Source organism: Heterocephalus glaber, unplaced genomic scaffold (assembly GCF_053883595.1).
Source record: "Heterocephalus glaber isolate CG9 unplaced genomic scaffold, H.glaber_assembly_v1.0 deba00001564, whole genome shotgun sequence".
NCBI lineage: Eukaryota > Metazoa > Chordata > Mammalia > Rodentia > Bathyergidae > Heterocephalus > Heterocephalus glaber.
In genome coordinates, this window is record NW_028258351.1 from 17,841,925 (window position 1) to 17,853,731 (window position 11,807).

General features: G+C 53.7%; 1 protein-coding gene across 14 annotated transcripts in view; it reads left to right on the plus strand.

Moving 5' to 3' along the window:
- Nucleotides 1-11,504, plus strand: part of Mink1 (misshapen like kinase 1) — a 52,966-nt gene extending 41,462 nt beyond the window's left edge. For 2 of the 14 annotated variants that reach the window (XM_004857290.4, XM_087191691.1), the window contains 23 exons: nt 54-123; nt 344-554; nt 2,937-3,053; nt 3,817-4,071; nt 4,266-4,439; nt 4,896-5,156; nt 5,572-5,657; nt 5,810-5,920; nt 6,063-6,181; nt 6,511-6,599; nt 6,839-6,862; nt 6,985-7,148; nt 7,492-7,597; nt 7,677-7,814; nt 8,000-8,108; nt 8,524-8,691; nt 8,797-8,940; nt 9,139-9,273; nt 9,448-9,548; nt 9,628-9,777; nt 9,863-10,022; nt 10,111-10,250; nt 10,662-11,504. In XM_004857290.4, the coding sequence (XP_004857347.1) occupies nt 54-123; nt 344-554; nt 2,937-3,053; nt 3,817-4,071; nt 4,266-4,439; nt 4,896-5,156; nt 5,572-5,657; nt 5,810-5,920; nt 6,063-6,181; nt 6,511-6,599; nt 6,839-6,862; nt 6,985-7,148; nt 7,492-7,597; nt 7,677-7,814; nt 8,000-8,108; nt 8,524-8,691; nt 8,797-8,940; nt 9,139-9,273; nt 9,448-9,548; nt 9,628-9,777; nt 9,863-10,022; nt 10,111-10,250; nt 10,662-10,745 (3,116 nt within the window). In that variant the 3' untranslated portion in view covers nt 10,746-11,504. Of the gene's footprint in view, nt 1-53; nt 124-343; nt 555-2,936; nt 3,054-3,521; nt 3,609-3,816; nt 4,072-4,265; nt 4,440-4,895; nt 5,157-5,571; nt 5,658-5,809; nt 5,921-6,062; nt 6,182-6,510; nt 6,600-6,838; nt 6,863-6,984; nt 7,149-7,491; nt 7,598-7,676; nt 7,815-7,999; nt 8,109-8,523; nt 8,692-8,796; nt 8,941-9,138; nt 9,274-9,447; nt 9,549-9,627; nt 9,778-9,862; nt 10,023-10,110; nt 10,251-10,661 lie in introns of all 14 variants that reach the window. The other 12 variants (XM_004857289.4, XM_087191685.1, XM_087191688.1 and 9 more) reach the window with 12 other exon arrangements.
- The last annotated feature ends 303 nt before the right edge of the window (nt 11,505-11,807 follow it).

Consider the following 11,807-nt stretch of genomic DNA (forward strand, 5'->3'; position numbering starts at 1 on the left):
GGGTGGGGTCTGGGGCACTGGGTGAAGAAACAGCAGTGATCTCCCCTCTGCAGAGGAGACAGAATATGAGTATAGCGGCAGTGAAGAAGAAGACGACAGCCATGGAGAAGAAGGAGAGCCAAGGTGAGTTTGGCAGGTGGAGGCGGGAGATTGGGGCCATTGTGCACATCTTGTAGTGGTCCTTGGGTTTGGGGACATTCAGTCTAGCGATGGTGGTACAGAGAGGTAGAGGCCTTTATAAACATAGTCCCTGAGTGTCCAAAGAAGTGGACAGGATAAATAAGATGTGAGGGGAAACCAGCAGGCTCTGACCCCAGTGCTCTTTTGTGCCACCCTGGCCCAGCTCCATCATGAATGTGCCTGGGGAGTCCACACTACGCCGGGAATTCCTCCGGCTCCAGCAGGAGAATAAGAGCAACTCCGAGGCTTTAAAGCAGCAGCAGCAGCTACAGCAGCAGCAACAGCGAGACCCTGAGGCGCACATCAAACACTTGCTGCACCAGCGGCAGCGTCGAATAGAGGAGCAAAAGGAGGAGCGGCGGCGAGTTGAGGAGGTGGGGTGTCACACCCTTTTTACCTACCCTAGTCCCATCTCTGGTTCCATGAGGGCAGCAGGGAGAACAAGGAGTAACATGGGCCTTCCCAACCCTCTTCTTCAGACTTTGGAATGGAGGTGCCACCTGTTACTGTTAGAGCCCTGGTGTTCCCCAACAGCTTGGGGTAGATAGTGTCAGCAGCATCCCTTCAGAGCAGAGCTGTTTCTGAAAAGCTGCAGCCATTCCCCAAAGCAAGACTGCCCCTTCTTTAGTTTCTGCTATAAACCTCTACTCCAGGTTTATGTAGCTCCATGTTCCTTCAGTCTCAGCCAGGGATCAGTGTACAGACACTTAGGTACAACTGCACGTTTGCCTTTCAGATGTGCAGTGATCTGAACATCTGAACATAAAAAATATCCTTTACAGTCTCCTTTTACTTTTGGATGTTTTGTTTTGTTTTTATGATTCTGGGGACTGAGCCCAAGGAATGCTTAGCTACATGTCCAACTCTTATTTTTTTTTAACCACACACACACACACACACACACAGGGAATCAAACTCAGGACCTTGCACTTGCCAGGCAGGCATGGCGCCACTGAGCTACATCCCTGGCTACTTTTTTTTTTTTTGAGACAGTCTTGTGAAGTTGCCCAGGCTGGCCTTTAACTTGCAGTCCTCCTGCCACAGCCTCCCGAGTAGCTGGAATTATAGGCATGTGCCACCACATCAGGCTACTTTTGGTTATTTTGGCATAGATTTTTTTTTTATAAGGTGCAATCTTGTTTGTTTGGACTAATTAGAGGTGTGAGGGAAATTCATTTTAATTAATGGAGAATCTTATTTTAGTTTAAGTGCAGTTTTTAATGTCATCAATTAAAATACATGTGTGTATGTAAGCATACCTGTAAACTTTTTTTTAAATGTACTTATTTTACAGAGGTACTTGGTGGGGAAGGAGGGGTATAGATCATATATATATCAGTATTTTTTGTGTTTTTTGTTTTTTAAACAGGTTTATACTTTGTAGGCCAGGCTGGCCCGAAATTTGAGATCCTTCCCCGCCCTCAACCTCCTTAGTGCTGGGATTATAGGTGTGCACCACCATGCCTGGCTTAGATTGGTGTTTTTGTTTTGAGATGGGGCATTGCTTTGTTGCCTAGGCTGGAGTCAAACTTGTGGGCTCAACTGATCTTCAGTTTCACCGTCCCAAGTAACTGAAAGCACAGGCAAGCACCACCATGCCTGCCTTTAGCTTGGGTTGTTTTTTTTAATTAATTTTATTCGTACATTTTAGGTATACAGTATAATGACATTCATCATTGGAAATTTGCACCTTTACATAATCTCTCTTAGTTCTTATTTTTTCCCCATTCCCCAGCCCTCCCTTAGCTAAATGCCTTAAATGAATGTGTTTTTGTTGAAACAATTACTTGATTGCAGAGTTCATGGCTGTATATAACACAGATTTGTCTAAATAGGCACTAGGTAGTAACTTTTTTTTTCTTTTCTTTTCTTTTCTTTTCTTTTCTTTTCTTTTCTTGGTATTGGAATCAAACTCTGGTCCTTGAGCTTGAGTTCCCCACCCTTTGGTAACATTCTTAACCATCTACTCCTTCAAGCAGGCCCCTTTGTTGAACAAAAGCTAATTTGCAAGAAAGCCTGCTACAAAAGGGTTTTCTGGAGGTTTTTTTTGGTAAATACTGTATGGTGTTAGGTGAGGAGGAACAAAATCTGGTCTAACAAGGTGTCATTGGGAAAGGCCTGCTGCAACTTTACCAGTTAAGCACAAGTTTCCTTCAAGTGTAAACACCACTGAGGCTGGCTGAACTTGGCTTTTTTTTTATTGTTGTTGTTTGCGGGGAGCAGACTCTGGTTAAGAAGATTATGAAAATCAAATGCAACCTGAGCTCAATGATTTGTCAAGGCCAGTTCTTTAAATCCAAAATTTGCTTTTCTGTGCACAGCCACCTGATGCCCTCTGGTGGCCAAAGACTATCACTAGTGCCTACTCTATTTGGATTTAGCAGAAAGGTAGATAAGAGGCCAGGCATGAAAGGGGGGTTTTCCTGTTGACTTTTGTTTCTGTTCGTTGTTTGGTGGGGCAGTGAGGCAGTGGGCAGAGGAAGGTGTCGTCCCACTCCAAGGGCAGCACTCAGCTCTCGTCCTCTTTAGTCCCACACCCATGGCTACCTTAAGCCACCTTCCCCAAGCCAAGCCCCTGCAGGTTCTGGTTCAAGGTGAGGTATATTGATAGAAACACATTGAAGACATTCTCATGCTATCGTCTCTATTGAACAAGGAGACCTGTCCCCCACTGTCCATGGAGGGGTCCTCCGTCAGGACTATGCTATCATAGCATCTGACACATTCCTTAAGATCACCTCCCCCTTCGCCCATAGCAACAGCGTCGAGAGCGTGAACAGCGGAAGCTGCAGGAAAAGGAGCAGCAGCGGCGGCTGGAGGACATTCAGGCTCTGCGGCGGGAGGAGGAGCGGCGGCAGGCTGAGCGAGAGCAGGTACTGGCCACCAGCACACACCCACCTCCCCATCTGCCCTCTGTCCTCCCTGTCTACCCTTCCCCTGCACCTGCTGCCTGCCTCCCTTGCTCCCCAGTGCCCTTTACCCTTTGCTCCCCTACCCTTAGATTCCTCCTATCTTTTCTAGCTTCACTCTTTCTCTCTGTTTTCTCCCACCCTTCAACCCCCAACCCTGGCTCCCTGCCCTCCTGTCTCTGTGCCTTCATTCCCCATCTCTATCCATTTCTGATTCCTCTCCGCTGCACCTTCCCTCATGGTACCCACCTGCTTCCTCCTCATTCCCTGTGCCCTATTCTTCCCATCTGTGCTGTATTACCCCCTGGCACTCATCTTCTCCTGCACCCCCCTCATCCTCACTTTGCTGATCCCTTGTGGCTGCTGCTGCCCCTCCTCTGCCACCTCTCCCTCTCTCCCTGCCCTGTGCCCCCACCCCACCCTACCCCCCAGGAATATATTCGTCACAGGCTAGAGGAGGAGCAGCGACAGCTCGAGATCCTTCAGCAACAGCTGCTCCAGGAACAGGCCCTACTGCTGGTAACGGGGTCCCTCAGCATCCTTGGGAAGATGCTGTCCAGAGTTGTTTTGCTGGACTGGGATGGGGATACTTCAGGGGAAGGGTCTTACCCAAGATGTCACGGGAAAGCAGCTCCTCTCTAGGCAGTTGGAGGAAAGAAAGGGTCAGCCTGCTCTAACTTCCATGGCCACACCCTGCTAAGCCCTCTCTCCCTACCCTTGGGCCCAGGAATACAAGCGGAAGCAGCTAGAGGAGCAGCGGCAATCCGAACGTCTCCAAAGGCAGCTGCAGCAGGAGCATGCCTACCTCAAGTCCCTGCAGCAGCAGCAGCAGCAGCAGCAGCAACTTCAGAAGCAGCAGCAGCAACAGCAGCAGCAGCAGCAGCAGCAGCAGCAGCAGCAGATCCTGCCTGGGGACAGAAAGCCTCTGTATCATTATGGTCGGGGCATCAATCCTGCTGACAAACCAGCCTGGGCTCGAGAGGTACTCACTGCCTCCTTTGCCCCCTAAGAGTCCATTGTACCAGTCCACTGCCTGAGGCCTGGAGAGTGTGAGAAGCACTTGTCCCACAGTAATGGGCACTGAGAAGGGGAAGGAGCATCTGGAGAAAGTGAGGACCTAAGTTTTGAGACCGAGGAGGTAAGAGCTGATCTGCTTGACACCTTTTTGCATCACAGGTAGAAGAGAGAACAAGGATGAACAAGCAGCAGAACTCTCCCTTGGCCAAGACCAAGACAAGCAGCACAGGCCCAGAGCCTCCCATCCCCCAAGCCTCCCCCGGCCCCCAAGGGCCTCTTTCCCAAACTCCTCCTATGCAGAGGCCAGTGGAGCCTCAGGAGGGACCACACAAGGTGAGTCTCTCCCTGATCCTGTCTTTAACTCACAGACACTGGGAAACACGCTCAGAGCAGAGCTACACACACCTGTCTGTATACACAGGCATACATATCCACATCCATACACACATTCACTCACAGGATCATGAAACACAGGCTACATGAACAGATACAGTTACCTGCTTGCTGCTGCTGCATGTGTTATTCCTACTTCTTATTCTTGGGCTCCAGGAACCTCTGGGGTTTTTTGTTTTTTTGTCTTTTTGTTTTTTGTTTTTTGGTACCTGGGATCAAACTCTGGTCCTTGCGCTTGTGCAGCAGTCAGTGAAACCACTGAGCTAAACCCTGGCCCAACCTCTGGTCTTTGATGGAGGAAGGGGGGAGTAGTGCCTCTTCTCAGCCCAGACCCCAGCTTGCAGTTGGGGATATGTCACAGAGCAGGCAGCCCACTTCCCTGGTCTCTCCCTGCAGAGCCTGGTGGCACACCGGGTCCCACTGAAGCCATATGCAGCACCTGTACCCCGATCCCAGTCCCTGCAGGACCAGCCCACCAGAAACCTGGCTGCCTTCCCAGCCTCCCACGACCCTGACCCTGCCATCCCCACACCCACTGCCACGCCCAGTGCCCGAGGAGCTGTCATCCGCCAGAATTCAGATCCCACGTCTGAAGGGCCTGGTCCCTCCCCGAACCCCCCAGCCTGGGTCCGGCCAGATAATGAGGCCCCACCCAAGGTAAGGACAGCTGTAAGACCAGCAAAAAGCAGAGGATGGGGGGGAAGGAAAGAGGGAGAATGGAGGGGCAGGCAAGATAGAGTGTTCAGAGTGGGAAGGGAAGAAAAAGAGAAGATAGCTATTCTGGCCCCTGCCTTGCAGAGGTTAACTGTCCAGAGGGTGGGAAGACACATAGCTGTGTCCCATTGATCCCAGTGGTAAGTGAGGGTATGGAAAATTGCCCAGGGTGTTTTGGAGCATTATGAGGCAGCCTTCCTAGATAGAATCTCAGCACTGTCATTTCCCAGCTTCATAACCTGAACATGTTCACTAACTTCCCTGAATCTCAGTTTGCTTATCATGGAAGTGGGGTGTCCACCTCTCTGGAAGTAGAGAGGGCGCAGTGTACACTGACCACTTTTTCACCTCTTCCCAGGTACCTCAGAGGACCTCATCTATTGCCACTGCCCTTAACACCAGTGGGGCCGGAGCGTCCCGGCCAGCTCAGGCTGTCCGTGCCAGGTAATACTGGGTTGGGGTTGGGTAGCAGCCTAGAGAGTAAGGGGCATAGGGGACTTTACCCAGTTACCTGCTTAGGGGTGAGCCAGCCCCAACCCCATCACCACAGCCCCTCCTGGCCCCCCCCCCCCCGGCACCCTGTGCTCCCTCCACAGACCTCGCAGCAACTCCGCCTGGCAAATCTATCTGCAAAGGCGGGCAGAGCGGGGCACCCCCAAGTCTCCAGGGCCCCTTGCTCAGCCCCCTGGCCCGCCCAACGCCTCTAGGTAATGGAGTTGTCCCCCCACTCACTCTCACTTCTCACTTTTGCAACCTGCTTCCCCTGGTGATGGCTCCCTCTGCAGTGAATCTCAAAGCCCCAGGGAAGACACCACCTGCCTCCCTGACCCTGACTTTGCCCCTTCACAGTAACCCGGACCTCAGGAGGAGTGACCCCGGCTGGGAGCGCTCCGACAGTGTCCTCCCAGCCTCTCATGGGCACCTCCCCCAGGCTGGCTCGCTGGAACGAAATCGAAATCGTGTGGGAGGTATGTGAGCCTGCACCCTGCAGCCTGCTCTGGGCCTGGTTGCAGTCTTTTTTTTTTTTTTGGTACCAGGGATCAAACTCCGGACCTTGCGCTTGTAAGACAGGGGCAGTGCCACTGAGCTAAATTCCTGGCCCTGCCTGGCATCAGCTTGTCTCCGCCTTTGGTGGCTTTGGTCTGGAATACCTATCAGGGGCACAGAGGACCTGGGTGGGCATGGAACATAGTGTTGAACTCGGCTCAGGGTCATGGGGTCAGCTTAGGGTATAGGCTTGGGGCTATCACCTGCCAAGGTGTCAGTAACCTCCCTTCTCAAACCCTGCTCGGTCCAGCCTCCACCAAACTGGACAGCTCCCCAGTGCTCTCCCCTGGGAACAAAGCCAAGCCTGATGACCATCGTTCACGGCCAGGCCGGCCCGCAGTGAGTCATCTGGTGGCGGGTGTGGCCCTGCCCTGCCTTATCCTGGTGTGGCATTCAGACAGGATGTGGAACCTTCAGAACTTGGGTGGGTGGGCACAGGGTGGAGTGTCAAGGGTGGGGTCTTTACTAATCCTGGGGATTACGGGGACTAGGGACAGGCACATCTCAAGTTACTAACCTTTCTTACCATCTCTCCTACCTCTTCCTGGCTGCCTTTCTTGCCCTGCGGCCCTTCCCAGAGCTATAAGCGAGCGATTGGTGAGGTTAGTGAGACAGCCACTGTGGGAGCCCTCTCCTGTTCCCTGCCCAGGTCTCTTCTGGCACCTGCTGTACTGCCTCTGTCCAGTGCCCTGTGCCCGCCACTCATGCCTGTCCTTCCCTGCAGGATTTTGTGTTGCTGAAAGAGCGAACCTTGGATGAAGCCTCCCGGCCACCCAAGAAAGCCATGGACTATTCATCATCCAGTGAGGAGGTGGAGAGCAGTGAAGATGATGAGGAAGAAGGCGATGGTGAACCATCAGAGGGGAGCAGAGACACCCCTGGGGGGCGGTAAGGAGCCTCCTGGGGCAGGGCCTCCCCTGTCAGAGGATAGGGGGTGAGGGGTCAGAATGTGGTTGTGTCTGAGGGACTGTGATCCCCATTCTCTAGAGAACGGAGTGTGGGCACTGGGTTCCTGACTTTCCTGCTATTCTGTCAGTTATGGGTTACTTCTAGGACGGCTCAGGTGCCAGCCTGCCCTGAACGTGTTGCAGGGAACAAACACCTGACTGCTCAGTGGGGGCTGAGCAGATGTGTTTTGAAGAGACTGAAAGCCCGAGTCCATGGCTGTCACCTGCACCTGTGCCACTCGGGTGGCAAGACCTAGAAGGCCCCACCTTCCTTTCTCCCACAGCAGCGATGGAGACACAGACAGTATCAGCACCATGGTGGTTCACGATGTTGAGGAGATAGCTGGGAGCCAGCCGCCATACGGGGGTGGCACCATGGTGGTCCAGCGTGTAAGTGAGCCTTCCACCTTTCCCATGCCTGCCGCAAGCCCCCCTTACCCCCAGAGCTGACCTTGCCTCTGTTCTCTAGACTCCTGAGGAGGAACGAAGCCTGTTGCATGCTGACAGCAATGGCTACACGAACCTTCCAGACGTGGTCCAGCCTAGCCACTCACCTACCGAGAACAGCAAAGGTCAAAGTCCCCCCTCAAAGGATGGAAGCAGTGATGTAAGTAGGCCGGAGCAGGTGCATGGGGTGGAAGAAGTATCTTGGAAATGCACAGGAGAGCCAGGGGTTCTAGGGGCACTGAAATAGGTGGGCCAGAACCCCATGAACTTCTCCGGGGACCTGGGAGGGCTGGGCCATAGTCTGGAGTCACCCTTGTTTGCCTGATTGCTGCCCTTACCCTACAGTACCAGTCTTGTGGCCTGGTAAAGGCCCCTGGCAAGAGCTCGTTCACCATGTTTGTGGATCTAGGAATCTACCAGCCTGGAGGCAGTGGGGATACCATCCCCATCACAGGTGAGATCTGCCATGAGGCCAAGGTCCAGAGAAGGCCTGGAGGGGGGCACAGGTGACTCTGAGGACACAGTTTTATAAAGCATAGATAATGGACCTTCTCCTTTGGGCCTTGGCTCCCTGCCCTGGCACAGAGGCGAGGGAGGGTTTCTGAACCCCTTTGACAGAGGAGGCAGAAGTTTAGAGTGGCCAAGGAGCCTGGGCAAAAGTTTGAAATTGATGAGTAGTGCAGTTAGGACTTGAGCCAGGCCTTTTGACTTCAAGCAGGGCCCTTTCCTCTTCCATGCACCTCCTCTGTTCTACAGTCTTTCTGTTCCCGCCTGAATATTCTGGGGTGCCAAAACCAGATATAGGGGCATCGAGGTAAAGAGAAACTTGGGAGAATGCAGCCCAACCTCCCTTCTCTTCCTCCTGGCAGCCCTCGTGGGTGGAGAGGGAGCTCGGCTAGATCAGCTGCAGTATGATGTGAGAAAAGGCTCTGTGGTCAATGTGAATCCTACCAACACCCGGGCTCACAGTGAAACTCCTGAGATTCGGAAGTACAAGAAGCGATTCAACTCTGAGATCCTCTGTGCGGCCCTTTGGGGTAAGCTGGGCTGGAGGGCAGAGAGGGGTCTGGTGTTTCTCCCGTGCTCCTGTTCAGGTGAGGGCCTGGCTCTGTGCCTGACCTGCGCAAGGGCTGCTGTTGCAGGCGTCAACCTGCTGGTGGGTACAGAGAACGGGCTAATGTTGCTGGACCGAAGCGGGCAGGGCAAGGTGTATGGACTCATTGGGCGGCGACGCTTCCAGCAAATGGATGTACTGGAAGGGCTCAACTTGCTCATCACCATCTCAGGTATGTGTGTGCCAGCTCCTCAGCTCTGTCACCATCTTCAGCCTGGGAGGAGGGCAGCCTTGCCTAGGACCTGCAAGGTGGGGCCACATTTTCTCACCCCTTGTGATATGCAGACAGGATGGTAAGAGGCAGCACTGGGCCTCCAAGGAGGATGGGAGAGTGTGTGTGTGTGTGTGTGGATGTGTGTCCATCCCTCAGGGAAAAGGAACAAACTACGGGTGTATTACCTGTCCTGGCTCCGGAACAAGATCCTGCACAATGACCCAGAGGTGGAGAAGAAGCAGGGCTGGACCACTGTGGGGGACATGGAGGGCTGCGGACACTACCGTGTCGGTGAGGATGTCACATGGGGCGGTCTGTGAGAAATGGGGCTTGGGTTAAATGCTGTGGAAGCTTCAAAGCCAGAGATGGGGCTAGGCTTGGGGAGCAGCAAGGTGAGAGACTTGGGGAAGGGATCTACAGCCTCAAAAGGAGAGTCCCCACATCCTCCTCCTTTCTTGCCCCCAGTGAAATATGAGCGCATTAAGTTCCTCGTTATTGCCCTGAAGAACTCTGTGGAGGTGTATGCCTGGGCCCCCAAACCCTACCACAAATTCATGGCCTTCAAGGTAATCCCAGCCTCAGCCTCCCAGTACTGTTCCGAGGTCTGACTCCACCTGTCCCTCTGAGCGCTTCTCTCCTCCACAGTCTTTTGCTGACCTCCCTCACCGCCCTCTGCTGGTCGACCTGACGGTAGAGGAGGGACAGCGGCTTAAGGTCATCTATGGCTCCAGTGCTGGCTTCCATGCTGTGGATGTTGACTCGGGGAACAGCTATGACATCTACATCCCTGTGCATGTGAGCTTGGTGGAGCTGAGGGGAGAGCGGGACCTCACAGTCTGGCACCAGATATGGAGAGACCAGTGCACCTTCTCCTCCCCAGATCCAGAGCCAAATCACACCCCATGCCATCATCTTCCTCCCCAACACCGATGGCATGGAGATGCTGCTGTGCTATGAAGATGAGGGTGTCTATGTCAACACGTACGGGCGGATCATTAAAGATGTGGTGCTGCAGTGGGGAGAGATGCCCACCTCTGTGGGTGCGTGAAGGGCTGCCCTCCAAGCTGCTTGCCCCTGAGGTGGCCCACAAATGTAGCCATTCACTGCCTTTCTCCTACCTCCCTGCAGCCTACATCTGCTCCAACCAGATAATGGGCTGGGGTGAGAAAGCCATTGAGATCCGTTCTGTGGAGACAGGACACCTGGATGGGGTCTTCATGCACAAACGGGCCCAGAGGCTGAAGTTCCTGTGTGAGCGGAATGACAAGGTGGGAGGCTCTTTCCCAAGCGCCTGTGCAGGGCTGGTTCCTAGGCCCTGGGCCAGGGATCTGGGGAGAGGATGGTTGTGGTGAATTCCTAAAATCCAGCCCCTTGGAGGCAGAATGTATAGTCACAGCCTCTGCCTCCCCCTCTGTTGGCTCTGAGCTGCCCCCACCCCAGAGATCTGGTGGCATAGCTTTTGTCTTTCCCTGGGGTAGGAGAGGCACCCTGAGCCCATTCTGCAGTCAGTCTCCCCCTACCCCTCTTTTGATGGTGATCACCCAGGTCTCCCACATTGTAGGCAAGTGCTGTGCCAGTGAGCCACATCCCCAGCCCTTCTTTCTTTCCCTTTCTCACTCTCTGATTGAGCCCTCAGCCCACATCCCAGCCCTTGGTGACTTTCTCTCCTCCTCATCCAGGTATTTTTTGCCTCCGTCCGCTCTGGGGGCAGCAGCCAAGTTTACTTCATGACCCTGAACCGGAACTGCATTATGAACTGGTGATGGCCGGGCTGGGGCCACCCACACTGGACCAGCTCCTCCAGCCACATTTCCCCAGCCGCCCCCATTCTCTTCCCTGGGCTTTTGCTTTTACTGGTTTAATTCACTGGAGCCTGCTGGGAACGTGACCTCCAACCACCCGTCATGCTTTTGTGATCATGTGACTGTCCCTTTCCCCAACATGTTCTCTCTCTGAAACTGTGCCTGTCCCCAACTTTTGGGGAGGGACACAGCTTCTTACCAGGAGTAGACTGGGCCTCCCCCACCCCCTTTCTCCACTTAGGAGAGTGCTTGGGGCTCAGACCCCTTACCCCACTGCTGTTGACTGGGCAGGGCCCTGGACCCCTTTACTTGCACGTCAGGGGAGCCGGCTCCCCCCTTGAATGTACCAGACTCTGGGGGGGGGTCACTGGGCCCTAAGTTCGGGGGGGGGGGCGGTCACCGGCCACTCCAGGGTTAGGGACCATTTCCTCATTTTCTGAAAGCACTTTAACGATTCCTTTCCCGCTCAAACCCCAGGGAATGGAGGGGGGACCCCGCCAACCAAAATATTCCCCCTTTCCAGCTCCCATCTCTTCTAGCCTCTCCCTTTTCCTGGTGGAGGGAGAGAGCAGGGAGCTCTCACCCTCCACACCCCTTTGCTTGCATCTGTATATAGTGTGAGCAGCAAGTAGCCCTTCTCTTCCCTGCCCTGCCCCTCCTCAATGTAGTGGCCTTGGATATCCCGTTTGTTAATAAAGACGATTCAACCAGCACCCACCATATTGGGCCCTATGTTACTGTTTTCTCTCACTACCCTGGCTACTAGCAGAGTTAGAATAGAGGAGTAGGGGGTATGGAATCTGATAAGTGAGTCTTGTCGGGGTACTCTGTGCTGGGCCAAGAAAACCAGACATGCCTGAGGGAGGCCAGGGCATCCTCAGGCCTAAACCTGTGGATGACCTTCAGTGAGGGTGTATGATCCCAGCCCACACCAGCGGAGCCAGCTGGAGAAGCAAAGGGCTTGTCATGTGCAGATCCTGCAAAAGGGTTTGCTAATTGCTATCAACTGAATAAAATTGTCTA